The sequence below is a fragment of the Phoxinus phoxinus genome (assembly GCF_949152265.1).
Source record: "Phoxinus phoxinus genome assembly, chromosome: 6".
Classification (NCBI taxonomy): domain Eukaryota; kingdom Metazoa; phylum Chordata; class Actinopteri; order Cypriniformes; family Leuciscidae; genus Phoxinus; species Phoxinus phoxinus.
In genome coordinates this window covers 29,388,504-29,414,756 of record NC_136881.1, presented here as the reverse complement: position 1 = coordinate 29,414,756, position 26,253 = coordinate 29,388,504, and the positions used below count along the sequence as shown (strand labels likewise).

Here is a 26,253-nt window from a genome sequence, read left to right as displayed (position 1 = left end):
TAAATTTATATAGTTACTTTGTATGATCATTAACCTGATTTCGAGTGAGGACTCGATTTGTAATGACGGCAAGTATTCATAAGTTAACTGAAAAATAATTAATTCACTGATTCGTTCAAGCCAGCTGATTCATTTTTTAAAGAAACACTGTGTTGGAGGGAAACACAACTGTTCTGCTTTGTTTGGAACTATTTCCGTTTGTGAAATAGAGCAAAAAAAGTCAAAATTGACATTACTTGTTTCTGATAATCCGATAGGCCTATCTGCATCTCTTATTTACATCGTGTCTACACTTTGTGCTCTAATGAGAGAATTCGCGAGCACACAAAACTCAGCACAAAATGTACAAAAAACTCATGCGTTTTGAGCGGTGAGTGGATTCTGACTAACTTAAACGCCTCTGATTGGCCATTGCGTTAAAAATATATAGATAGGCTGCTAAACTCTGCTAAACACGTTGTAAAAAGAAACCTTTGACACCCTCCAGAGTGCAAACACACGCACTGGATCGTTATCCAAATCTGTTTCGTTAATATCACATCACAGTAGATTATCACTCCTGAATGACATTGTCTTATGGTATTCAACTTGCTATACCTTTCTTAAACCGTTTAACTCGCACCTTAAAAATTACCTCATGAAGGTTTACATGGGGTAGGACATACATATTCTGTCTAGGCAATAAAATATATAACATAAATTGAACAATAATCCATCATAACCTCGCATTTACAACTGAAAATAGGCCAATGAATAACAAATATTTCAAAGACTGTGGTATTCTTCTTTTCAGTGGCATTGCTTAAAATATAATGGATGATAAAGTTATTAGCATGTCCTCGTTTACACAGGTCTACAAACTGTAAGGAAACATACAGACTGTAATATGAATGGAAGAAAATGACACTGGTGACTGGACCTTATAGGCTACTTGAGCCAATAGCAATCAGTTCAAGATACACAGAAACAGAAATACATTGGGATTGTAATATATAACATGCTTTTCAACACGCACCCATCAAGATTCAGTTTATCTTTCTTCAATTTCAAATTTCAAGCATCACCATAAATATTTCTTGCAATATTTCATTATTAAACACATATTATATACATATTTAAATGTAAAATGATAGCCTATTATTTATAATGATTACTAAAGATAATGAATAATTATAATAACAATATACAGTAAATGACCATCATAATCGTTGAATCCTCCAGTCCTCTAGGTGTCGCTGAAGAGACCACCGCTGCTTTTGTCTGTTTAGAGTCGACCCACAAAAAAGAAGCAGCTGTTACTAGCAAAGTTTAGGTTAAAGTTTTCCGCCGGCCAGTAAACAATACATTTAAACAGATTTAGTAACCTTGCATACATTGGAAGTGATCTAAGGACGATGGCAGAAGGATCTATGTGTAACTGACGAGGATCAACAGGAATGTGACAGTGAGTAACTTAGAGGATTCTTCCTTTGTAATTTAGCGCTATTGTGGTGTTAATAACGGGATGTTCGACTGTGTAGTAGATTCTCAGTAGATTAGCTTTGGAAATTCTGCAACTGATATTTTCAACGAACTAATGTTAAACTTACATTTATTAGTGTGACACGTAATTATAAGCGTGATACATGTAAGTTAACGTTAACGAGATTCTATGTAATACGCAAGATGTAAGTTAGATTGTTTTTGGGTGGATACACATTCTGTTGTTAAGAAAAAGCGGAAGAGTGTGTCAGTCACATGCTTCCTAAGGGCAAATATTAGCTATGTCACGCATTTATTCCACATCTAATAAACCTATGCCTTATCAAATTTAGCTAACATCTGTAATTGCAACTGATTAGATTAAATTAAATAAGTTTATGTCTTGCGTTGAAATAAAACCGGAATGAAAAGAAGTGAAATGCACAATAAAAACAAAGCGGCATCTTCATTACAGATCCGAATACGTTTTATACGTTCTCGTAATAAAGGAAAAACCCTTCCTTGCTGTGCTTCCCTAAGTTAAATAATTTCGTATAACTTTAATACAAATTTGAAATGGTCTGTACATTAGCCACAGTGAGCAACTTTGATTTAAAGAAGGTAATGTCATTTGCTCTTCTTTTGTAATAGTTTGGTGTAGAAATTAGGAAGTGAGAGAGAAAGATGTACAATTAATTATTGTGCATTGTAAAGAAATATTATAGGGGAGTCAATGCACTATACTGAAGTATGAGAAATGTAAAGGTCAGAGTGTAGATGATCAGTAACTCAGGTGTTTATCATCTTCACAGTGCTTGCCGGTTAACATCCAGTCAATGTCTGAGGGCCTGTAGCTATGGGGACACAGTTCACAATTGATGACGCGTTCGTCCTGGAGGGGGAGGAGGAAGGTGTGGTTCCTGGAGAGGATGAGGGGGAATGGAAGGGGAGAGAGAAGGACGGTGGCGGAGAGATGACATTTGGACCTCTTTCTTTTGCCAAAACACAATCTCATCCTTCTGGATCCGCTGGCACTCCTGAACACAGTAATCTGAAATATCAGGTCAGGTGTTTACATGTCTATCACTTTCTCTTTGAGAGTCTTTTAAGGGCAAATCTGACTGACTTTTTGTTTCTGTTCGCCCACAGAATCTGGAAAATGAAGATGCTTTAGGTGGCACTGTGAACTCTTCTTTCAACAACTTCTTCAAAATCAGGTTTGGCAGTTCACATCACAGTGTTGACATTTTTAATTTGAACATTCTCATTAAAGGATTAGTTCACTTTCAAAAAAATTTTTTGCTGATAATTTACTCACCTCGATGTCATCCAAGATGTCCATGTCTTTCTTTCTTCAGTTGAAAAGAAATTAAGGTTTTTGAGGAAAACATTCCAGGCTTTTTTGTACACACTGAATGGACTTTAATGGCAACCATCTATCCCAATGTTCAAAAGAAGGTTCAAATGTCCGTCTCAATGCAGCTTCAAAGTCTCTATACGATCCCAGTCGATAAATAAGGGTCTTATCTAGCGAAACGATCGATAATTTAAATGTTTTTTTTTTTTTAATGCTGAAAAATTAACCACAATTGTTCATCTTGTGCTGGTTTGCCACGCGCCATGCATTACGTGATCACGTTGGAAAGGTCACGTTCACGTCATCTATCTAAGTCATTTGTCTGTGTACTCCGGTTCAAAAAAGTAGGGAAGGGCGAAAAACATCTCATTTTCTCTTCCAACTTCAAAATGGTCCGACATCTTTGTTTCAATTTTTATTTATAAAATATTTTTTCCATGACCTTTCCAACGTGATGACGCAATATGTGGCGCGTCGCAGATCAGCACAAGACGAACAATTGTGGTTAAAAAGTCTATACATTTTATTTTTTTTAAATGACAGATCGTTTCGCTAGATAATAAAACATTTTTTTATTTGTATTGCATTGTTTGTATTTATGGAATCTGCATGTGCCTTGAAATAGCATGTGAAGCTGATATGACAGTAAACTTGCATATTACTATTACCACTGAAAACATGCGATCACCTATTTTACTTCAGATTTTTTTTCTCAATTTTAGAAATTCAAAAGGCAAGTTTATCCCAGTTAATAATTGGTAAATATAAGTTTACGTTATCTGCAATGATACATTAAAATTGTCACTCACCATAGTTTGCATTAGAAATGGCAGATACCGGTATTAAAAGATAACTTGACATACACTGTGATGTTAACTTGCCCTAGGGTATTGCTAAATTTGAAAGTAAACGCTTAATTTCCCACAAATTTTCATCAGGAACAAGAAGTGACCAACGGGCAAACAAACAAGCCATCAACTGACCAACCTAAACAAAATAAAATATGTTGTTTTGATTTTTTTGATGTACAAGTACTTGGAAAGGCCAGATGTCAAGCCCAGTGTCTGTCTGTGTTCCAGTGATCCTGCTACTCTGTCCTACTGCAGCTCTCAGTGGTCATTCAGCACACTCAGCTCAGTCACACAGCTGTCTGCTCACTGCTGCGGGTAAGTGACACACACACATTACTGTAAAACTGACATTAACTAAAAAATACTGTGGTCTTGTTCATTTAAATAGTTTGTGATAATCTTTTCCTTTCCTCAACATTTGGTCTGTGTGGATTGTTCCCAGGTGGACGTCTCACCCGCTAGTGAAGAAGAACAGACGAGTCGTTCTTGCCTCGTTCCTCCTCTTAATCACTGGAGTTGGTGAGACTTTCATACCTTTTGTGATGTTCTTTGATCATGATAAGTACTACAGATCTCAAGGGGAAGGTGTTTGGGAACCACAGTTTCTGTTTGACTTGTAAAGTGCTGTTAGTGTTTATCTTGCTGTCAGCTCTGATCTTTAGCACAGATGGTGAATTCAGATGTGATTGTCAGCTGCTTAGTAAATGTATTATCTTTTCTCTCTCCCTATCGTCCCCCTCCCTCTGCCTCCTTCCTATCAGCTTTGATCTTTACAGGCATTGTCATACAGTTAAACCCTCACGCAGGTAAGACCTGTCACGCTGGTATTGGTTGTAAACACCTATGAGACATGAGCAGGGTTGCTTTAGCACACAAACCTGTTCAGCTAATTACAAGTGGAGCACGTCAGTTAATAAATCAGTGTTCTTCATGCCTTAAAAACAAAGACAATAGCAACCACCTTCAGACATTGGTTGAAAGTAAAAAAAAAACCTCTTCAGTTGGTTTCATGGCAATTTTGGTCAGTAAATGATGTAACCCATGTATTAATGCCTTTTCAGGTGTTTCAAGTGCAATTTTCTTTGTTCCTGGATTTCTTCTCTTCATTCCTGGTGGTAAGATCTAAATGTATTCTTAATACAAGCTTTTATATTATATAGTCAGCTTAGCCTTTGTGAATCTCAGTAATGGATTTTGGACCTTAAGATAATATATTATAGTTTTATGAATTGTGAAGTTATCTTTGTAATGCAGTCAAGCAATGTGTATACATGGGAAGAAACTTAACATTAAAGAGGACTTATTATGGCCTTTTATGTATTGATTTTGGCGTCTACTAGAATGTTTTCATGCTTGAATATAAAACATATATTTTACATTGTTGCAGCACCTCTCTTCCCAGTCTGTCAGTAACACTCTGTTTAGTTCTGGTCTCTATGAAACCCCTCTTTAAAAAAAGCACAATGCGCTCTGATTGGTCAGCTGGACCAGTGTGTTGTGATTGGTTAACTGCTTCCAGAATGAGTGGACTTAATGTTTTGAGTGGACCTTTTTTATGCCCAAACATTACACACTAAAGAAAGTTGAAAATAGGGGAAAAAAGCATAATAGGTCCTCTTTAACATAGACAGCATTGCTTGAAAAAATACTAGAGGAAAAACAACAACTCTTACTCATCCCTTTTTTGTTTCAGTGTATCATGTGATCTATATAAGCTGTGCGGTTCGGGGACGAAGAGGATTCAAGTTCTTTTATTTGCCGTACTTTGAGAAGTAGTTTCTCTTCACATCATCCAGACTGGTCATCTGGATTGCCGACCATTTCAATCCCTCCCCACCCCCAAAAAAATGAAGTAAGGGGATGACCTATTTTTACAACCTCAGTTACTAGTGGTTTTCTAATCAATTTCTTCATTTTTGTAAAAGCCTAAAAGCCAGTCTGTACACAGGTCTTAACCTCTACAGAAAAAAAAGTGATTTAGTGTGTCAAGCGCAACAATATACAATCTTACTTCATAAGGCACAGACTGTATTAAAACACCTGTGTTCATAGAATTTAAGAAGTGTTATCCTTAGTTCAGTGAAACATACTTGGAATTCAGCAAGGCGCATTATAATAATCTTGTTATAGATGCACAAAGTTTTGTTATAAATAGAGCACCATTAATAACATGAGATTGTACACCACTAGCCTTGTACAGTAAAAAATGAAATCATAGACAAAATGAATGACATGAAGAATGAAAATCTCAATCTGAGAAAACCAAGAATGGAGTTTATCATTTAGGCCACTGCATACTACACACACACAGTCTGAGTTGTAAAGCATTTTCATTTATCTTCCGTCTATTGTAAAATCAAGTGAGATACAGCAACCACAGTGATTGCTTTTCTACTGCACATTCATCTTTTTAATTAGTACCACTACTAACACTTTGAACCACTGTTTTAGTGTACATCATACACCAAATGAGTGTTGAAAAGATTTTTGTATTGTGTAATGTTTTTAATGATTTAGACACTACAATAAAACCTGTTTTTATATTTGCTTTTAAATCTCAGTGCTGTATTTCTTATGCACATTATTGACTGTTGTATAAAAATAGCTTATACAAGAAACTTTAGCAAATCTCAATTACATTGAAACAAGATTCTGTCAGAACACAAAGGAAAACGGTTAGACAAGTCAATATACAACTCTTAATTAGTTGAGTGTCTCTATTCAAGTATTTGTAGTCCCACTGACATGTGAGAACTAAAAAAGGTCTCTAGGCAGTTCAATAATTCTGTTACATAATTGACAAACATGCCAAATTCATACAAAAAAATAATTCAAACGTTTCTTTCAAAAACTCTGATCTCAATATTGAGTTTTACCCTGTAGAAAAACATTAATGCAAATCTCCAGTAACTGTTCTATTTCATTTTTGATTGTTTTGTTACATCTGCTGTCACAAGTTGAAATGTTACTCAAAAGTTAAATTAATACTTAGCGTTCTACACTTAGTTCTGCTCCCAATGCTGTATTATTACTAGCTTACACTGCCGACTTCTGTGATCAAGAGTTGCATCTGTGAGGTAGTTCTACAAGTTACTTAATACAATTATGAGAATGAGGTAGTGTGTTGCAAAAACATTTCAGAAATATAATGATCTAACATAACGGATTTAGATAGCTTAAAACGGTTTGGTTTTAAAAGCTGAACATCAACACAAGTCTGAGAGCTGAGACCAGTTGATTAATATCGGATTATGGGTTGTAAGTTTATCAGCTGAACAGCAGCAGGTTGTGCATTTCAAGTGTCTTCATTGTAGTGTTTTGTTTTTTGCAACAGAGAGGTCCACAGCATTAGCCATCACACTGGCCTGAGAAGTTGGGCTGCTGGTGAGATCTGTTTTTTGGGCAGGGCTTGAGGGTCGCACGTCTGTGACATTTTGGAAATTGAACGGGCAGGGAAACCATGGAGGAGTGTTATAAGCAATTAGGGGCGAGTCCTCTCTGCAGCTGGTTACTCTGAAATTTGTTTTCGCTGATGTGAAAAATGTGTTTGGTGAGGAATTAGCTGATGGGATCCTTAACACAGAACTACATGATGTTCTAGCTTTTATGGACAGGTCCTGAGGAAGCTGCAAGGGAAAGTTAACACTTTTAGCAAAAAAACAACAACTTGATGTTGCTTAATGACAACATGAATGTTTCTATTGTTGTATGTCTATGTACACTTCAGTTGAAAAGTTTGGGGTATGGTTTAAAACAAATTTTTTTGTCTCATGCTCACCAAAGCTGCATTTATATATTTTATTATATATTTTAATTTAAAAAAAAAAACAGTAAAACAGTAATACTGTGATATGTTATTAAAAATTTAAATAACTTGGGAGTCATTGTTTTGATAAGCTGCTTTGGTTACAAAGTAAGAAACATATGGAATGTAACTTTCTCACCGGTTTGAAGTTGAACCATCTAAAGACCATTTCATTCCCTGCCAGTGTGTTAAACTTAGGGCCCTATGATTTCAGCAGTGCAGAAAAAGCAGACAGAATTGCGGAATCCAGTCATAAAATTTGAATTTACAGTATAATGTGGAATGTCACATAATTTGACAAGATTTTGATGAATAAATCAAAAGTAGGGCTGTACACTTAAATCGTGATATGGACTTAGCATTTGTGAATATTACCTTGCAAAAAGACTTGCTGTCTGCATTGTTTTTAAGGAATATGACACACAATATACATTTTTCAGCCATGTTTTAATTTAAACAGAATCTGAATCTCTGTGGTGCAGCACTATGTCAAAAAAAATTAAAGAAATTGTTAATTTCATTTGATGACATTACAAAAGATGAATTAAATTGTTAAAGTTGAGCATTCATTTTATTACCACCATTTTTGATAATACATTTGTATTAAATCATAACACTTATTAAAGATTTGATTTTTTTTTTAAATTCATTGGACCCTATTATTGATCATATTAACAAAAGTTTGAATATAATTGATTCTTTTTGATTATTAATATTCATTTAAACCATTTAAGTGTTCGTTCACCCAAAAATGAAAATTCTCTCATTAATTACTCACCCTCATGTCGTTCCAAACTCTTCGAAACACAAATGAAGATTTTTTTGATGAAATCTGAGAGCTTTCTGTCCTTCCATTGACAGCTACACAACTGACACGTTGACGCGTCAAAAAGTTCATCAAGAGATTGTGATTCATACGAATAAATTTGTTTAGTCCAAAATTTTCTGAAGAGACACGATAGCTTTAAATGATTTGACAGATGGAATTTAGGCTTTTATTCACATATAAACATTGATCAACTTACACATCAGATATGTAAACGGAAGTTCAAACATGTTGGCTTCATGTGAACCAATGAGGTTCATTCTCGTGTTACGCAGCACGGTAACACTTGAGCTTCAGCAAGAATCAAAGAGGTTCATTTTTGCATATCAAGCAGATTCAGTTGAGCTTTTGTTTAAGTTCTCTAAATAATGTTTATATGTGAATAAAAGCCTCAATTCAATCAGTTCATCATATAAAGAAATCGAGTCTTCAGAAAAATTGGACTAAACCACTCAATTCATATGGATTAGTTTTGCGATCTCTTTATGAACTTTTTGAAGCATCAAAGTGGCGGTGGTATAGCTGTCAATGGAGGGACAGAAAGCTCTCAGATTTCATCAAAAAGATCTTCATTTGTGTTTCGAAGATGAACGAAAGTCTTAAGAGTTTGGAACGACATAAGGGGGAGTACTTAATGAATTTTTCATTTTTTTGGGTGAACTATCCCTTTAAAACAGAATCCAGAAAAATTTGAATGGGACACATGGAATTTCAGCATCCATTGCACCAGTCGTCAGTGTCACTTGATCCTTCAGATATCATTATAATATGCTGATTTAAAACATTTCATATCAATGATGAAATCTCTTGTGCTGCTTAATATTTTTGTAGAAACCATGCAAAATTTTTTCAGGGTTCTTTTAATGAATAGAAATAGAAAAATAACAAATTATTTTTTATATAATTGTTTTGTAGCATTAAATGTCTTAACTTTTTGTTCAAGTTAATGCATCCTTGCTGAATAAAAAAAAAGTAGTAGTAATGACCCCAAACTTTTGAATGGTAGTGTATTTGCTTAACTGGCTGCCACAAAAAACACAATTTCTAAAGATCCAGGTGTCTAAATTGTATTAAAAAATATACATACCTGTACCAAGTCTTCGTCGCTGTATGTGCTCTCTGTGTCACTCTCTGTATAGTATAGAATAAAATCCATGATGATGTGCAGTTGTGTTTGTGGCCAACAATAACATGTAGCCTAATAAGCAATTTATAACTCCTGTGGTGAATACAACACAGCAGTCAGTAAAGATAAAGGCAAGAAAGAACCTTACCACTGTAGGATGAAACATGGGAGTCCTGGAGTGGCAGAGACACTTCAGCGGGGCAAACCACAGGTTCTTCATTCTCTGTTGCCACCTCAACAACTGCACACACATAAGGTAGGTCAGCTACAGCCATACCCCTCTTAGATGACATGGGCTCAGGGGAGCTCTCCTGCTCTGTTGATGAATAAGCAAGTATAAAACAATGGCTCTACCGTTGAAGGCAAAAAGTACTTTTTTGGTGGTCAGAAATCACATTAAGACCAGTTGATTTAAAAAATAGGTTATAAAAATTAGTTCTGAGCCCTAGTGTCAGAATGGCTTAAAATTAAAATATGTTTTGGTAACACTGTAGATAAATAAGTGCATTCTCCAATGTATCCGAGTATGATATCTGAGGGTAGAACAAATGAGGGAATAACAAGTGGTTATTTACCAGCAAATAGCACAGTGCTGTCCGGTGAAGTTTCTATCTTAAACTCTCCTCCACCCTGTCCTTTTAGAAGTTTTATTTTTCTGGGAGTGCCAGCTTTCCGTTTCTGAAAACACTAAAGAATTGAGGATTGGTGTGAGATCATTTGCAATACTTAGTCAGAAGTGTGCACTATTGTTTAAGTGTACAGGTATTAGTTCCTACTTTTGCTCTTTGCTCCAGGTCCATCTTTTTCTTCCCTGAAGATGACAATATGCATTTAGAGGATATTAAACATCATCAGAAGAATATGTTTACCAAAATAAAATTATGTAATTCTACATAATATGTGTTTGAGCATAAAATAAAAATTTCCCTAAGTATTTAGGTTAATGACCAAACTTACCTTTCTTAACTGCTTTTTCGGATGAGGAAAGCATCCTGTACATTCTGAAGGCATTGCTTCCTCTCTTCATGCTTTTATCCTTCACTTCCTCAATATCTGGTAGAGAATTCATAGCACAGCGGAAATTTGCCTTCCATGTCTTAGGATCTGCTTTGTCAATACCCGGACGATACTTTCCTGTATGAGACATAATTGGGTAATAACTGAATCATAACATATAACAATGGAGTCACAAATCAGTAAATCCAGCACGAGGATCACCCACTGGCAGAAATACATAAAAAGCTGTATGCAAATGCAGAATCAACTCTCATGCATAGTGGAAATGACAGATTTCACCTTTCAAGTAGTCAGCCTCATTCTTTATAAAGGATACAATGGACAACAGATCTATCAACAGTTACCTGTGTGAATGGCCCAGTTCTTAAATAAAGGTGCATCCTTTTCCAAATCCCATCCATGTCTGGCTGCATGCATCCATGGTATCTGAAATATCCTTTTCTCCTGTTAATGGAAACATTTTAATAGTGTACAATTAGACTATGTTCACACTGTCAGTCCAAATCCAATTATTTGTGTATCCAATTGGAATCTGATCTAAATGACGGACAGTTCACACGTGTATCGCAACTGTTCAGATCTGATTTGTGTGTCCCATGGCTATCTTTCGTTTTCCATGGCATTGATAGGACTATGCCAAAAACAACAAGAAAGGGTTTGCAATGTTGTGTAGCCGCAGCGCTGGACCACTAATAAAGCAATGTCAAAAACATTATTCTGTACAGAAGACGTCTCTCTGCCGCACAGTGAATGAAGTGACATTTTCTGCGTGACCTGAACATTGACAACAACACAACCTTGTTCCTGCAACGATGTCTGGCGTTTTTAAGTTTTACGTGGTGAGAAAGTGACACACAGGGAGAAAAGCTATGCGAAATCTGATCAAAAAGGTCAGACTGAAATGGATTTCCAGAAATGAGATATGAATAGGATTTCAAACCTAAAAATTTTGACGTTACATTACATTCTGCATTTGGAATTTGACAATGTATTGGCAAAGACACAAAGTGCCACATGAGTCACATGCTCAAACTTAATTAAGTCTCTTCTTAAACTGAATACAATAGAACTTTATTGGATTTCCACCCTCACCTCATCGACCCAGAGAAGACCTTGAATTTCCCCGCTGGTAATCTGTTGCTCCAACCAGGGGCGCATTCTCATTCTGTCCACTGGCATCTTGACTCTGAAAAGAAAAGAAACAAATAGAATGAAGTTGTAAAGAGTTAGTTCACCCAAAAACGAAAACTATCCCATAATCTACTCTCCCTCAATCCATCCTAGGGGACTTCTTTCAGCCAAACACAATCAGAATATCCTGGCTCTTCCAAGCTTTATAATGAGATTGAATGGTACCTGAGATTTTGAAGCCCAAAAAAGCACATCCATCCATCAGTAATCCATTCGACTCCAGCGGGTTAATAAAGGCCTTCTGAAGTGAAGCGATGGGTTTTAGTAAGATATCCATATTTATAACTTTATAAACTATATTCACTGGCTTCCGATTACGGCCGTATGTGAGTGTACAGTTCTGGCGGAAGAGAGCAAATACAATACGTAAAGCAAAACAAAACACAGATCACGAATTAGAAGTCTAAAACAAGAATTTTTAAAGAGAAATGTCAGAGAAACTTGAGTTTGTTGCCCAGTCCTATTTGTTCGAACCGCGAGAGGCGTCTACTCTCACCTAAGCTTACCCTGCACCTACGTCATACGCCAGAACTCAACTCACGACTCCACTCGCAGACGGATGTTACCGGAAGCTAGTGATTACAGTTTATAAAGTTATAATTATGAATATTTTTCTAACAAAAACGCATTGTTTCTCGTCAGAAGGCCTTTATTAACCCCATGGAGCCATATGGATTACTTTTATGCTGGATGGATGCACTTTTTTGGGCTTCAAAAAAACAAATGGCATCATTCACTCCCATTATAAAGCTTGAAAGAGCCATTTATTTATATATATATATATATATATATATATATATATATATATATATATATATATATATATATATAACTCTGTGTTTGGCTGAAAGAAGAAAGTCATATACACATAGGATGGCTTGAGGGTGAGTAAATTGTGGGACAATGTTCATTTTAGGGTGAACTAACCCTTTAAATATACTGGACATCCTGCCTCACAAAGGAAAACAAATGTGTGGAAAAAAACATTAGGAGCCTGATGAAATGAACACATTTTTTGTTAAGAGTAGGACATTTGCATTTTAAATAGAAAATACATAGGCTATTAAGTGAAGTTATACTTCCCATGGAATTTTGAAATTCAAAATTCTGTCAAACTGAAAAGGTTCTAGATGCTTAAATAAAACAAAATACTTCCTATCTGTTTATTCTATGCAAATAAAGAATTATGTTCAACTTTGTACAAATAAATAAAATAAATCTCAGTATATATCAAGGGAGAATGCCACTTCACACCCTCCCAGTGATCAAATCAAATCTATGGTCTAATAACGATGATTCATTCTGCGGTAATACTCAACGTGCTCCACCTTTATATGGCTTACCTTTCACACACATTTTATAGAAGACCAATAATTTATTAATCCGAATATGTATTGCCTTTAATAAAAGACAGAAGAATAAACGATAAAATATCTGTCAGAGTCAATTAAAACCGTAAATTTGCTTTCATAATGTGACATATTTGGACGTTTACTAATGTAAACATGCATTCATTTCATTTCAGCCCAGCACAGACAGAGAATCTTGTAGAATCACTCCATTAAAAAAAAAAAACAGACTAATAAATCAATAGTTTTGATTAGAAGCCATGTACGTTAGGCTATTTAACGTTACCTGGACGAGAGGCAATCGATAATAGCCTAGCTACTCCAAGATTCCTCGATAAGATGTGTTAAAAAATCCTGTCCTAGAACTGCGCAGAAAACATCACCATGTTTTGTTTTAGATTTTCTTTCTTCATCTTAAGAAGAGCGACGTAGTGTTTTTTGAATCGACATGTGAATTCTTCCAGAAGCCTTTCGTGTTTGATAGAATAGAATGACGCAAAACGTCATCAAGTAGCAGACCGCGGAAGTGAAACAACGAAGCGTTTCATTGGTCGGCGTGGCTTTTGAAAGTACGGTTTCTTTCACTTTCACTTCCGCTTCCTAAATAATGCCACACCGCCTGCTGGAGCTTGACGTTACTACCAATCGCACTGGTCCAACTGGTCGGGACGTGTGTGCAGTCGCGTAAAAAAAAGAAAAAAGGGTAAAAGTAAAACCAATACAAATTAGGATCGAAACATTCTGTGACTGTGGAACTTGGTCAAGCATGCATGTTGAAATAATTTGATGCTATAAAACAGACCGTATGAACACAGCAAGAATGACATTTGTCATTTTAATTTGTTGAACGCATTGGAACGTTCCCGAAATATAAGATTTGAGTATTCATGGTCCATTTCCACAAAATACAATGTAAATTATATAACTTACTTGAATTTGAGCAAATTGTAGATGTTGTGTCAACTCTTCGGACTTGTCCTGACCCCATAAACCTATAAGAGCACAATTATTAATAGCCATTGAGTGAGGGTGGGTTTCGCTGTTGTATTGTGAAACTACTCAGCGGTCTGTCTGTGTCCCAGCTTGTTTTGGACAGACTGATTTATTTAGAAAATTGCGCAATGTTAAGACGGGTGTGGTCGGAGCAGGGATGGGATGTGTGGGGGATTTAAATGGTAGGCCTATAGCTTATTCTTTGTATGACTTTATATTGACAACTGGTCCTATGGAGACAATAAGAAGTAGCTCAATTCGTTACAAACCTGTGATCTTCTTTCTGTGGAATACAAATAAGTTATTTTGAAGAATGTTGATAACCAAACAATTTCGGTTCCCATTGACTTCCATTGCATTTTTGTCCACAATGGAAATCAAAGGGAACCAAAATTGTTACCTTTCATTCTTCAAAATATCTTCTTTTGTGTTCCACAGAAAATCATACAGGTTTGGAACGATATGAGGGTGAGTAAATTATGACAAAATTCTGTTTTGGGTGAACTATCGCAAGGATAGAGTCAGAACTTTTTCAACTCAACTCTTCTTCACTCAATTGTAATTAAAAAATAGTGTTATCAATGAATAGTGAATGAGTGCAAAAAGTAGGCTAGCCATCTGTTGAGTTTTGTTGTTAATATTTGAGATTTCATATAGGCTATTTGTTATTATTTTCAGTGTTATTCATGTAATGACTCCATCGATTAAATTTTACGAAGGTAAACTATTGAACTTATGGTGTCTTAAATTACTTCTAAAACGATACATCATATTATGTTTGTAGTTGGATTTTTTCAAGCTTAATATGTCCACTCTGTCATATAGTGAAATATTAATTAAAGCCTTTTTTAGAAATTCTAATCTATATATATATATATTTTACCATACACAGTCAGCATCAACAATAAATCACTTTGCTAACTGAATGTACATGTGTTCATTAAATGCTAACTTTAGTCAAAAATGTCCACCCTGCATGTCACCAAGCCTTCTAACATTAATTGCTGAAGCTGACAGTGTATTGTTTAAAATGTAGCCTATAATTTGAATTTCTGATTTTTTTTTTATATTAATTAATATTTCACTATGACTGGGTGGATATGTTATGCTTGCAACATCCAATGGTGTGCGTCTCCGAGCAACACACGGCAGGGTTTCATTACTGAAATGAAAGCAAAATCTTTTGTGTAATTTATTTAATAAATGAGACCAGTTAGTACTGTTTGAACGTTTTACCAATCAAATATATTGTTAGATGTTATTTAAGAAAGTGCAAATCTATAACATATATTTTTTTATAGGGAAACAAATATTTTGCTGTTATTTCATTAAATTAACTGTTAAATATGTTGCTGTTATTTCCAATTAACTAAATGTATTGTTGTGAAAGGGACTAAATATCTTTCTGAAAATCTACATTTCATAATATGCAATGAAATGTAGCCTAAATGTATTTAATTTGTCCATGGCAGCTATTGTGGTTTGCTCAAACATTGTCAGCTTGCAGTTAATATAAAAAGTGCTGGAGCTTGACCAGCATGCATTTCTAACAGCATATAAGGTCTCCCTAATAATTTTTTTTTAATTATATGGAAAATCTTTAGTAAGTAAGTAAGTTTAAACTTACTTAAACTTAAAAAGCACTTTACCGTGATTTTGACCCTATTATTATTTTCATTGTTATTCATGTTCATATGCGTTCATCTATTTAATTTTAAGAAGGTATGTGCCTACTTAACTGTATCATTAGTTCTAAAACAATACTCAATTTCAATGATTTTAGAGACATTTGTTATGTTATTATGTTTTATTATTCTAACAAAAACTAAGTTAGCCTACAGACGAATAATCATAATGACATGTATCCTATCTTTGCTGAACGGCTGAGGAAACTGCAAGAGTACGACGTATTTTAATAAACCAAAAAGCAGTAGAGTGGTCGGAATGGAAAGAGAAAGACTCGCTGCAGTGTGCATAATTGTGTAGAGATGGCGCTATTCAACTTTTTGCTCCTCCTCTAAACCCGGAACAGGAGTGAGAGAGAGAGAGAGAAGGGGGCTGGTCTCTTTTTTTCGCGGGAAGTTCTTCTGCTCTGTCTGTTCTGCAGCTGGACCGTGGACATTCAGTGCGAATAGCGACAAGAGCACTGCAGACACTTTCTGATTAAGACATGGACGACAAGGCAAAGAACGGCACATCCCAGCTCAACGGGTAACGTGTTTTATATATTGCTTTACTGTTAAATTCATTATCAGAAATATGACATGATTTTAGATTTGTGTTCCCGAGAAATTAGAGTAACTGCTGTGAAGTGTTTAACTTACATTCACCAGAACTGAACGTTGTGTGAAAACAACAACGGCGTGTTGGCAGTATTTCAGAAGATATATGTTTATGTTTCTGGCACATTAGCACAAAAACGCTAATGGTTTGTTGACAAATAGGCCTACTGAAAAATAGTTGCACATGAAGAGCGATCTGATGATTACTGCCCTCTTGTGGCCATGTTTGGCATCTTCAGCCCTGTAAGCTGGCTGTGATTTCACCAAGAACATGTTCCTGGACCAACAGCTCTGTTGATCCTGGAAAAACATGTCAATCAACTAATCAGGTTTTGTCAAGTTTAGGCTTACAGCAGGGTTAAATAGCTGCATAATTTCCCTCAGATTTTAGGGATAAGTTATGGTAAGACATGGATTATGGGTATGGATTGGGTTAGGACTGTTTTCGGAAAGGAATGTCCAGGATAAACAAAATATGTTGATCCAGGAACATATCTGGCAAAATCATTGCGACCGTAAGTGAGGCTCACTAATAAAATCAGATTAGATTTAAAAGGAAAATCTAAAACCCATTGTGTTTTCATCTATATCGTGTGAATTGTTTTTTTCAGATAACTGCACACTTTAAAACTGTTTAATGACTACCTCAGCATTGTCTCACTGCACTGCCCATTAGCTTCAGATCATCAACCACCAGTATTCACACACACACACACACACACACACACACACACACACACACACACACACACACACACACACACACACACACACACACACACACACACACACACACACACACACCTGCTCTGACAGCTGCTCAAAAAAGAGAGAATCACCAGAGACATTAGGCAAAAGAGTGAGTCAAGTCAGATGGGTCCATTAAATCTTCACACATAAATCCCCTTGCCTTTCAAAGACAGTCACTGAGATGTGTCGCAAAAGGTGTAATATCACTTTTAACTAAAATGGAAAGCCCTGGAGGAAAACCATCTGATGATCATGTCTGTCAGTGCTTATATCACACATGTAGAGTAGACCGTCATTGCTGGGCATCAGGGGTGCCAGTGTTAAGATCAAGTAAAGATGTAGTACTCTGCTGAGGCAATAGGAATCTTCCATACTGGAGATGCAGTTATGAATGTACACTACCATTCAAAAGGGTTGTGGTCAGTTAGATATATTTTTGTAAAGAAATTAATACTTTTATTTGGCAACGACAGTAAAACCATTATAATATTTAATGTAATCTTTTAATCTATAATAAAAATGTAATCTTTGAGATAAATACTGTTCTTTGAACTTAATATTCATCAAAGAATCCTAAAAAAAAGAATCATGGTTTCCACAGAAATATTATGCTGCACAAAAAAAAACCTATTTAGGCTATACATTTTTGAAAACAGAAATTATACACAATACATTTGTTGATTTTTGAACTGACATGTGCATGAATATTGGCCAATGCTGATAATCTCAAAACAGCAGAATATTGCCAATACATCTGTCTGTCAATATGCCGGGCACTTAAATGTTCATGACAATGTAAATAATTATATAATTTGGCTAACATTGAGGGTAATAATATTATAAATTCTGCCCTCAATTTTTTCACATTCTTAAAATATTGTTGAAAATAATCATATTGTGTTGTTCACACATATTATCATGTACTATATTTTCCTAAATTTAATGATTTGTCTGTTGTTGTTTTTTGTGCTCTCGTGAGTCGTGGGTACAGGTGTTTATTTTTTTTCTTAATTTCATTAATTCTTTCAATCAATCCATCAGAACACACAGTGAAGGTCTGACAAAGAAGAGGCAGGACTACCTGGAGTGGCCAGAGTATTTCATGGCTGTTGCCTTCTTATCTGCACAGAGGAGCAAAGATCCCAGTTCTCAGGTACCCAGAGATCGATTGCCTGCAGTCCTACTAATTTAAAATGTGGGTTGATGATTTGGTGACCACACATTAATCTGAAATGTGGTTAAATAGTATTCAATATAATATTAAATAGGGCTACACGATATTGGAAAAACTAACATTGCAATATTTAGTTTTTTCTGCGATACTAAAACAATTATTTAAAAAACATTTTAATGACTTGAATAGCTCTACTTGGAAATAATTAATAATAGAATGATCGTTGTGATTTTGTAGGTAGTGTAGGGACCTTTTCATGTAAGGCTAACAGTATTCAGTCAGGTACATAAATTAAACAATCAAATGTAAAATAACACATCTGCAGTGTATAAATTAAATATAATGAATCGTTAAAAAAAAAAAAAGCTACAATAGTTATTTTCTCTGTCTTTTATTGTTTGATTAATTCAATTCACATTTATTTGTATAGTGCTTTTCACAATACACATAGTTTCAAAGCAGCTTTACAGAAAATGCATGTGTCTACATTACAGTTTGTCTACAGTGCAAAGTTATGTTATCAGAGGTGACTGTCCAAGTAATGTATTTCAGAAATGTATATCTACAAATCATGCAATTAGATTACATTATGTATTAATCTTAGACAGAAGCAATGAGCTCATTGAAGTAATTATTACAAGTTGTGATCATAATAATTGATTGATTCATTCATTCAGAGTTTGCGTCATTGAAATGAAAAGGCGTTTTTCACAGGCGCTGGGGCATCCGGAAGTCTTCGTAATGCGCTGAATCCAAACTGGAGCTGGTGTAGTCCCTAGTTACCCCATGTATCCCGAGATAAAACATTAATGACATAACATGAGATTAACAAATTTCACCATAAAATCATAAAAGTGAGGTGTGATTGATTTTCAGCACTGTAAACAAAGAAAGAAAATATAACACCTGAAAACCTATTATTGCCAGGAGGTTTTTTTTCTCTCCCAATCCTCAAAAACCTTTTTAAGTGATTCAGTGGTATAGCTTAACTTTAAGTTTACTTTTATCATACTATAGTACGTATACGAGGAGAACAGTCGCAGAGTATGCTGTCCATCATAAATCAAAGCGCGTGGCAGGCAGTGATCTGAGGAGAACACCTGGAAATGGTGACTCAATGGACGATGCTTATCTGAATTTGTAGTACACAAGCTGCACAATGGGCACGTGCTGCATCCGCTCTGCATACAAACAGCTACTTTGCTGCTTACACGTCCAGTGTGAAACAAGCGTAAGATCTCATGCACAGATCCAATTTACTTAATACACCTCTGTTTTCAGTTGTTTACATTCCCTTAAGACGTAAGCGACTGCATTCACGAGGATACTTGACAAAGATGGGCATTTTGACCAATCAGAATCGAGAAACTTAAAGTGATGACGTAGTTTACTGATCTGATCTCTGTAGAGTATAACTATTGCTGTATTGGATGTGTGAGCAGAGCGGCCTACGAACCGCTCGAGTGTTGAAGCTGACTTCTGTTGATGACACTGCAAACTCTTTTCTTCAGACATTTTCTATGTTAATTAGGTTGAATCAGTCTTACTTTTCGGTATCTAATTAGACAAGTCTTATGTAACTGACTTAATGTTGTGAACTTTGATGACTAACTTGTTAGAGTAGTCTTAGCAGTTTATGCAACTGTCTTGTTATGCAACTGCCTTGTCTTCATTTACATTTACATTTTACATTTCCAAAGCGACTTACATTGCATTATCCTATACATTTATACATAGGTATGTGCAATCCCCTGGGATCGAACCCACAAACTTGCGTTGTTAACGCAATGCTCTTACCACTGAGCTACAGGAAAGCCTGTAGCTCAGTTCATTCATCATTACTAGTCAATTGGGTTGATTGCGTCGGTTCAAGCTCAAAAAGACGAGAAAGAAATAATTGTGTTTGCAGAAGAAATAGCATGGGTTCCGAATTGAGCTCTTGTTTGTGTCTTCCTGCACTTGAATGCTTTAAACTTGCTTGAATGTTTCAACTGACAGGACTTAAAAACGTAAAAATGAAATTGGAAAACAAATTGAATTGGTTCAAAGTTAAGAATTGGGTTCAAATATGGAATAAGCAAGATTCATTAGATCTGGTTTATATATAATAAATTTGGGTTTTATTGATGATATATAAAGCTGGTTATTGTGTGTTTTAAAACACATTTGGTTTAGTAATATTACATAATTCTCGTTCTTATTTGTTTCATTTATGTATGACTTACAAATATGCATCACATTAGGTTTATTAATTTGTAATAAAACTGTAATGTAAATAGGAATATTATATGCAATTAAAGTGCATACATCTTAATTGTTTTTTAAATGCCCCTTAAGAAACATTTATTTTAGAAAGCTTTATTTTTATGATCATGCTAAACTTTAACTGATACTGCAACGGTCGTAATGTGATGTCACACTCAGTGGCATCTTTTAAAAAAACCTACACAATTCAATACACAATTCAACATTTACTGCAATGTTGCAATCGTGCAGACTTTGCGTTCTGTTAATTCAGCTCACGACGTCACTTGTTGATCTTTTATTGGTCACATGTCTTCAAGTGATAGGAATTTGCAGGTAAATTAAGCTAAATTTGCACAAACTTGCTTTTCCTGTGTCCTTTATTCACATGCGTATGAATGAAAGTCAGTGAAATGAAAAGTTTAGTGTCACCACTCCTTAAAACTGATTTAATTTCAGGTTGGCGCCTGTATCGTAAATCAAGAGAACAAGATAGTGGGTATTGGCTACAATGGTATGCCCAACGGTTGTGACGATGACCTTCTGCCCTGGTCTCGCAGTGCTGATGACAAGCTGGACACCAAATACCCATATGGTGAGTTCTGAATTTGATCCCTGTGGCCTGTTGCATGAAGCCGGTTTCAGTTGCTACCCAGGTAAGTTTGATATTTGTTTGAGCAAACTCTATTTTTCTGGCTCAAGAAGATGGATTGGTTCTTAGCGGGTTTCATCACCATTTTAACTTATGCTACATGGCTAACCTACACCGGAGCAGGTTTTATTCAAGGTTAGAGCAGACCAAAACTGGACCAATCCGTTGTGAGTAAAGTGATATGTAGCTGATGCAACAAAGCCACTCTCCCTGTATATCTCGCTCTAAATGAAAGCAGTTTAGAATGGAAGAATTTTAGAGACAAAATTCCTCATCTTTAGCTGCTAATTAACCTATCTATTATATTTCTATTATATGAATTGTGATTATGTATAATTTATTTACTTTTACATTTATTCATTTAGCACACGCTTTTATCCAAAGCGACTTACAAATGAGAACAATAGAAGCAGTTAAACTTAACAATAGGACAACAATATGCAAGTGCTATGACCCTTTTAACCCAGTTTAATCTAAAGCAGTATGTGTACTTGCATTTAAAAAAAAAAAAAACTAGATATAGATGATAGTGTTAGTATTAATGGATCAAGTGTTGCCGAAAAAGATGCGTCTGCAGCCGTTTCTTGAAAATGTCCACGGACTCAGCAGCTCTGGTTGAGTTGGGCATATCATTCCACCAGCAGGGAATAGACCAGAAAAAGGTCAGAGAAAGAGATTTTGTGCCTCTTTGAGATGGCACCACAGGATGACGTTCGCTTGCAGAGCGCAAGTTTCTAAATGGCACATAAGTCTGAAGTAATGAGTTTAGGTAGGAGGGAGCAGAGCCAGTGGTTGTTCTGTAGGCAAACATCAGTGACTTGAATTTGATGCGAGCGGCAACTGCAACCAGTGCAGTTTTGTGAGGAGAGGAGTGACGTGTGCTCTCTTCGGCTAGTTAAAGACCACTCTAGCTGCAGCATTTTGGATCAGTTGCAGATGTTTGCAACTGATTATAATTCATATCATATATTCTTGTAATTATAATAATTTACAATTAATATTAAACTTTGATTTTAAACATTAGTATTCTTTTGAGCTCTTTGAGAAACTATATAAATTATAAGTTTGTTTGAATTCAGATAAATTCTTTCAGCTGCCTTCTCAAACTGGTGTTTATTCCTACCTTGTAAATGCATTTAAATTCATTATATTTTGCCTAACAATCTTTTAATCTTCAACAGAGAAGTTAATTGTGCCGACTCTCTCAAAAGAAGTGAATCAAACTGACGCTCTCCATGCTCCGTGTGATTGGCTGTTTTGCCACATGTGTCACACTTTCAGGTGCATGCGCTTCAGAGTTAATCGTAAATTTTGGATTAAACCTGAGTTGACAGAACGTTTATACAGAGCGTTGTGAGCCATTTGAACCTGATTTAAACCAGGTTGGATTTATATGTACTTGTCAACTCTAAACCTACTCTGAGTTCAACTAGCTTAATGCAACAGTCCTCTGGAGTCTTGGCTGTTGAACTGCAAGAATCAGTTACCCGTAATTATCAGTCTGTTTGACATCGACAGGTCAGCACACAATACCCACATTACCACTAGTTTGAGGCTCTGTTAATGCAGCACAGGGTGTCTGTTAACACCATGTGGCGATGTGTATGCTCTTTTGAGCACATGGTGGCAGTCATGGATTACTTTCCACCTGCATGGGGCTGATGGGAGAGATAAAGATGGAGATGCTGAGTGAGGGAATGGGCAAGGTCACTTTGTGGCAGCTATTAGTGTGAGAAATGGAAATGAGTTGGAGCTGGCGTTCCTAAAGGCGGCACATGCCAACCTGAGACTTTGAATGGGTTGTACTGCCAAAGGGAACGTGTGAAAACTTGGGAGAGGATTTATCAGTCTGGCACTCGACTCATCCACTGCACTGTTCGTATTTCTCCCTTGTTTATGTGGTCAGTGGACAGGATTATAATTGTTGTGTGTGTTTTAGCATAGCCAATTGAGTTGGACTCCACAAAGTGACCCAGAATGTTAAGTTGAAAGTTTTTTAAACAACAATCAACAACAAACATATTCACACATCAACACAGCATACGTACAGACATTTTGTGTGTGTGTATATATAGAAAACAATAGAAAGAATAACATCAGTAAATCATAAGAAAAACCTGACACCAGCATCAGTTCGTCCACTTAAAGTCATAATTGGTTTTGAAGATAATTTATGAAAGGACGTCACAAGACAGTGAACTTAAACCTGGAGCCACTTAAATTAAGTCTTATTTTTTCTGAACTTAGGAATTGTAAAACATCTCTGGCCCACTGTTTCCAATTAATTAAAATTAAGCGCCTTGCCAACAAAGAAGTAAAAGCTATACAGTCCAATTCACTTTTTGACAAAGTGTTATTTTCACACACAATGCCAAAGATGGTGGTTAAAGGATTTGTTCAAACATTTTTACTAAATATTCTAGAATGAGAAAAAAATCAGGTGTGTACAAGTGGGATCAACAGAGGAATACATCTTTGTCAGCTTGGCCTTAGATAGATGCAGTCTTTGAATTGAATAAGGCTGTGTCTAGCAAAGATAGAAGAGCCATGGATCCTATATTTAGCCTCATCCCATTCCTCGTCCGTCAGGCATATATTAGGTCCAGTTGCCAGGAATCTCTTTGTGCATTAACAGAGGTGGATAATAATGATGCAAGGTATTTTAAATTGAGATTCTAATTGTGCAAAAGACAAGAAGCAACCATCAGCAATAATATATTAAAATGTTAAGATACCTTTTTCTTGCCATAGCAAAAATGCCTGGTCATTTAGAGGCTGAGTGAATCTATGATTTCTAGCAACCTCTGCCGTCCGAAATATTTGCGAATTTGGGCCCAAATCTGGATGGAGTTCCATACCGTAGGGTCCAACGAGTGAGGGTCTAGACCCAGTGGTAACGGTGAGAATAGGAGGGCTGAGAGTAAGAAAGGAAGGCAAGCTGAGGATTCTATCTGGACCCAGTCTGGTTAGTAGTTTATGTAATGTGAGTCAGAGCTCTTAGGTTACAAGCTCAATAATACAATTGAAATTGTGGGAGACCCTCAACACAGACATATTCTGGCTTCTTGGTCCAAAGATAAGAGGAAGAGGAGATTATCTTGTTTAAATGAGCAAAAAAAAAAAAGGAACAATATAGTTTAGGAACAAGTATAAAAACTTAGGGACTGTATTCATTTTTATTACATTGATCCTAAAATTTAAATTTTAAAAAGAAATTTGGTTTGGTTCCACAGATCATGAAGTTTGGAAAGTTTTTTTTTTTGTTTTTTTTTTCATGTGATAAAGTTTAATCCATGATACAACTTTTCTGAAGTATGGTATGACAGATAAAGAAATTGCAATCACATTGCATTCAACAATTTTTTCATTGTTCTCATTGGGACGGGTGGGACCAACGACTGTTTCTTTGAAACGGGCCTCTGAATTGCAAAGGCCACCTCTGCGTTTCAGTTTTTTTCTATTCATTTATTTGTTTTTATATAATATATTTATTATATTTGTGTTCTGACCTCCAAAAAAACTTTTTTCATTCAGTCAGCTTGATTGTTTCACTGGTATTTCTCAATTAAGTGTTCCAGTTTGCTGTATATTTATTTAATCATTGGCATATCATTTATATTTATGTTTTACATTTTAAAAATATTTTTGTTATTTTAAGGTAAGGCTGATATGTGTATTATAGGTTATGTATTTTGTTTGCATTCTAATCTCAGAAAAGATAATGAGATATTTGCTGGTGTCGCTGCGGCACGTTTTATGCGTGCACTTGAGCGCTTAACTATATTTTAATTATTTTGGCTTAGTAATTCTCCCCTAACTAATCGACTAATGGCTTAAATCAACGACTAACAGCCGACTTGGGAAATCTTTAGTTGGGGGCAGCTCTAGTCTTCTAAGGATCATAGTTTGGAGTCTCTCTAGTGTAATCAATCATATTAAGTTGATTTTTATATTACAATGTTTACAGGTGCAGAAGTGATGGCTGAAATATAAGGGCTTTAGGATACCACATATCGGGCATTTGTTTATTACTGTATTATTAGCAAGTGAGGCATGGGAAAACTTACTCTAAGCACTGCTAGAGGACATTTTGAACAAGTTGTTAATGTAGAATAATTGTATTTGCTTCATAAAATAGGCCTGAGCAAGATTTTTCTGAAGAAAAAATAAATAAAAATGTAAGTGATGTTTAGACAAAATCCTCGGGCTTTGCTGTAGTAGTGGTTGGCTAGATGTTCAGAGTGGTTTTTAGTTCTGATTTAGGATGTTGATTATAGTTCTTTTGGTTGTTAAGTAAAACAAGTCCATGTCCAAATGGAGTGCAACAGTGTCACAGAATTACCAACATTTGATTTGGAGCAAAAATGTATGGAAATCTGTGGGGAATAGTACAAAACTGTCCTGAAGAGTGAAACCTTGTTAATGACATAATTGAAGCAAAATCAAGCTGTACAATATATAACTTTTAACCTGTTGCCATTTGTATAATTTTAAGTGTAAAACAATATAATTGACATTTTTGCTAAATTTTCATTTAAGTTGAGGGTTTAAGGAGACCAACTCAATTTGTTATTCAGTGTTTATGAGGGTGGATGAGGACTGCTTGACATTTTTGCTGATTTGTGCAAACCCTTAAGCTTATAAGTATGAGCAATAGTAAAATTTATTTAATGAATTGTCTGTACAGTATTGTGCCACTAGAGGATGCTGAAATACCAAATATAAGACTTATTGGCTTAACTTTTTGCCCTGAGAACATAATGACACACACCTCTGTCTCTAATAGGAGACAGTGTTTATTCACTGCAACCACAGAGAAAAATATTAGTTGATGCTATGCTTTATTTTGCTGCAGTCCATTAATAACAATATCTTCCATGCTACCTTTTAAATAAACGACAGTCCAGTCAGATTAATACTAAACATGTATCAAATGTCATTTTGATAGATTGAATAGCTCAGTCCCTCCCATGTTCACTCATTTGATCGTACTCCATCATGAGCTTTATCATGCACACTCTCTCAGCTTTGTGTGTGTGCCTGCTTCCAGTTAAAACACACAATGAGTGTGCGTATCTGTGTGAATTACTGACATCTCTCTTCAATCATAACTACATGCCCTCTCTTTCTCTCTCTCTCTGCCTTGTGCTGAAGCTCTGCCAAAATAAACGTGTG

The 26,253-nt window shown here is 35.7% G+C and overlaps 3 protein-coding genes across 11 annotated transcripts in view; 2 read left to right on the top strand and 1 right to left on the bottom strand.

Moving 5' to 3' along the window:
* Positions 1 to 1,231: 1,231 nt before the first annotated feature.
* On the top strand, positions 1,232 to 6,224 carry tmem134 (transmembrane protein 134). Its single transcript, XM_079614809.1, has 8 exons — positions 1,232 to 1,444; positions 2,274 to 2,524; positions 2,611 to 2,678; positions 3,898 to 3,984; positions 4,112 to 4,188; positions 4,431 to 4,475; positions 4,731 to 4,784; positions 5,363 to 6,224. The coding sequence occupies exons 2-8, from the start codon at positions 2,318 to 2,320 to the stop codon at positions 5,443 to 5,445; spliced, it is 621 nt and encodes a 206-aa protein (XP_079470935.1). The 5' UTR covers positions 1,232 to 1,444; positions 2,274 to 2,317; the 3' UTR covers positions 5,446 to 6,224.
* irf2a (interferon regulatory factor 2a) lies at positions 6,164 to 14,063 on the bottom strand. Of its 7 annotated transcripts, none has more exons than XM_079614793.1 (10): positions 13,270 to 13,508; positions 11,536 to 11,629; positions 10,788 to 10,887; positions 10,384 to 10,560; positions 10,203 to 10,237; positions 10,002 to 10,113; positions 9,575 to 9,742; positions 9,388 to 9,431; positions 7,614 to 7,676; positions 6,164 to 7,295 (listed from the first exon to the last, which is right to left on the bottom strand). In XM_079614793.1, exons 2-10 carry the CDS (start codon positions 11,620 to 11,622, stop codon positions 6,975 to 6,977), a joined length of 1,107 nt encoding a protein of 368 aa, XP_079470919.1. In that variant the 5' UTR covers positions 11,623 to 11,629; positions 13,270 to 13,508; the 3' UTR covers positions 6,164 to 6,974. The 7 variants fall into 7 exon arrangements, with proteins under 7 accessions (XP_079470919.1, XP_079470921.1, XP_079470920.1 ...); XM_079614794.1 differs by lacking the exon at positions 13,270 to 13,508 and adding an exon at positions 13,914 to 14,061 and having other exon boundaries at positions 6,267 to 7,295; XM_079614797.1 differs by having other exon boundaries at positions 6,267 to 7,295; positions 9,575 to 9,667.
* dctd (dCMP deaminase) overlaps positions 13,576 to 26,253 on the top strand; it is a 26,109-nt gene continuing 13,431 nt past the window's right edge. Inside the window, exons 1-4 of one of the 3 annotated variants that reach the window (XM_079614804.1) lie at positions 13,576 to 13,686; positions 16,009 to 16,187; positions 18,050 to 18,161; positions 20,886 to 21,021. In XM_079614804.1, coding sequence (XP_079470930.1) covers positions 16,147 to 16,187; positions 18,050 to 18,161; positions 20,886 to 21,021 — 289 coding nt within the window. In that variant the 5' untranslated portion in view covers positions 13,576 to 13,686; positions 16,009 to 16,146. Of the gene's footprint in view, positions 13,687 to 15,913; positions 16,188 to 18,049; positions 18,162 to 20,885; positions 21,022 to 26,253 lie in introns of those variants that run through there. The other 2 variants (XM_079614803.1, XM_079614802.1) reach the window with 2 other exon arrangements.

Bases quoted from the DNA above. Each gene is read 5' to 3' on its own strand.
- tmem134 (XM_079614809.1), top strand. From the start codon at position 2,318: ATGGGGACACAGTTCACAATTGATGACGCGTTCGTCCTGGAGGGGGAG. The intron at 4,189-4,430 runs GTGAGACTTTCA...CCTTCCTATCAG, and splicing joins CCTCTTAATCACTGGAGTTG to CTTTGATCTTTACAGGCATT. The intron at 4,785-5,362 runs GTAAGATCTAAA...TTTTTGTTTCAG, and splicing joins TCTTCTCTTCATTCCTGGTG to TGTATCATGTGATCTATATA.
- irf2a (XM_079614794.1), bottom strand. From the start codon at position 11,622: ATGCCAGTGGACAGAATGAGAATGCGCCCCTGGTTGGAGCAACAGATT. The intron at 10,238-10,383 runs GTAAGTTTGGTC...TGTCATCTTCAG, and splicing joins CGAAAAAGCAGTTAAGAAAG to GGAAGAAAAAGATGGACCTG. The intron at 9,743-10,001 runs GTAAATAACCAC...ATTCATCAACAG, and splicing joins CAGCACTGTGCTATTTGCTG to AGCAGGAGAGCTCCCCTGAG.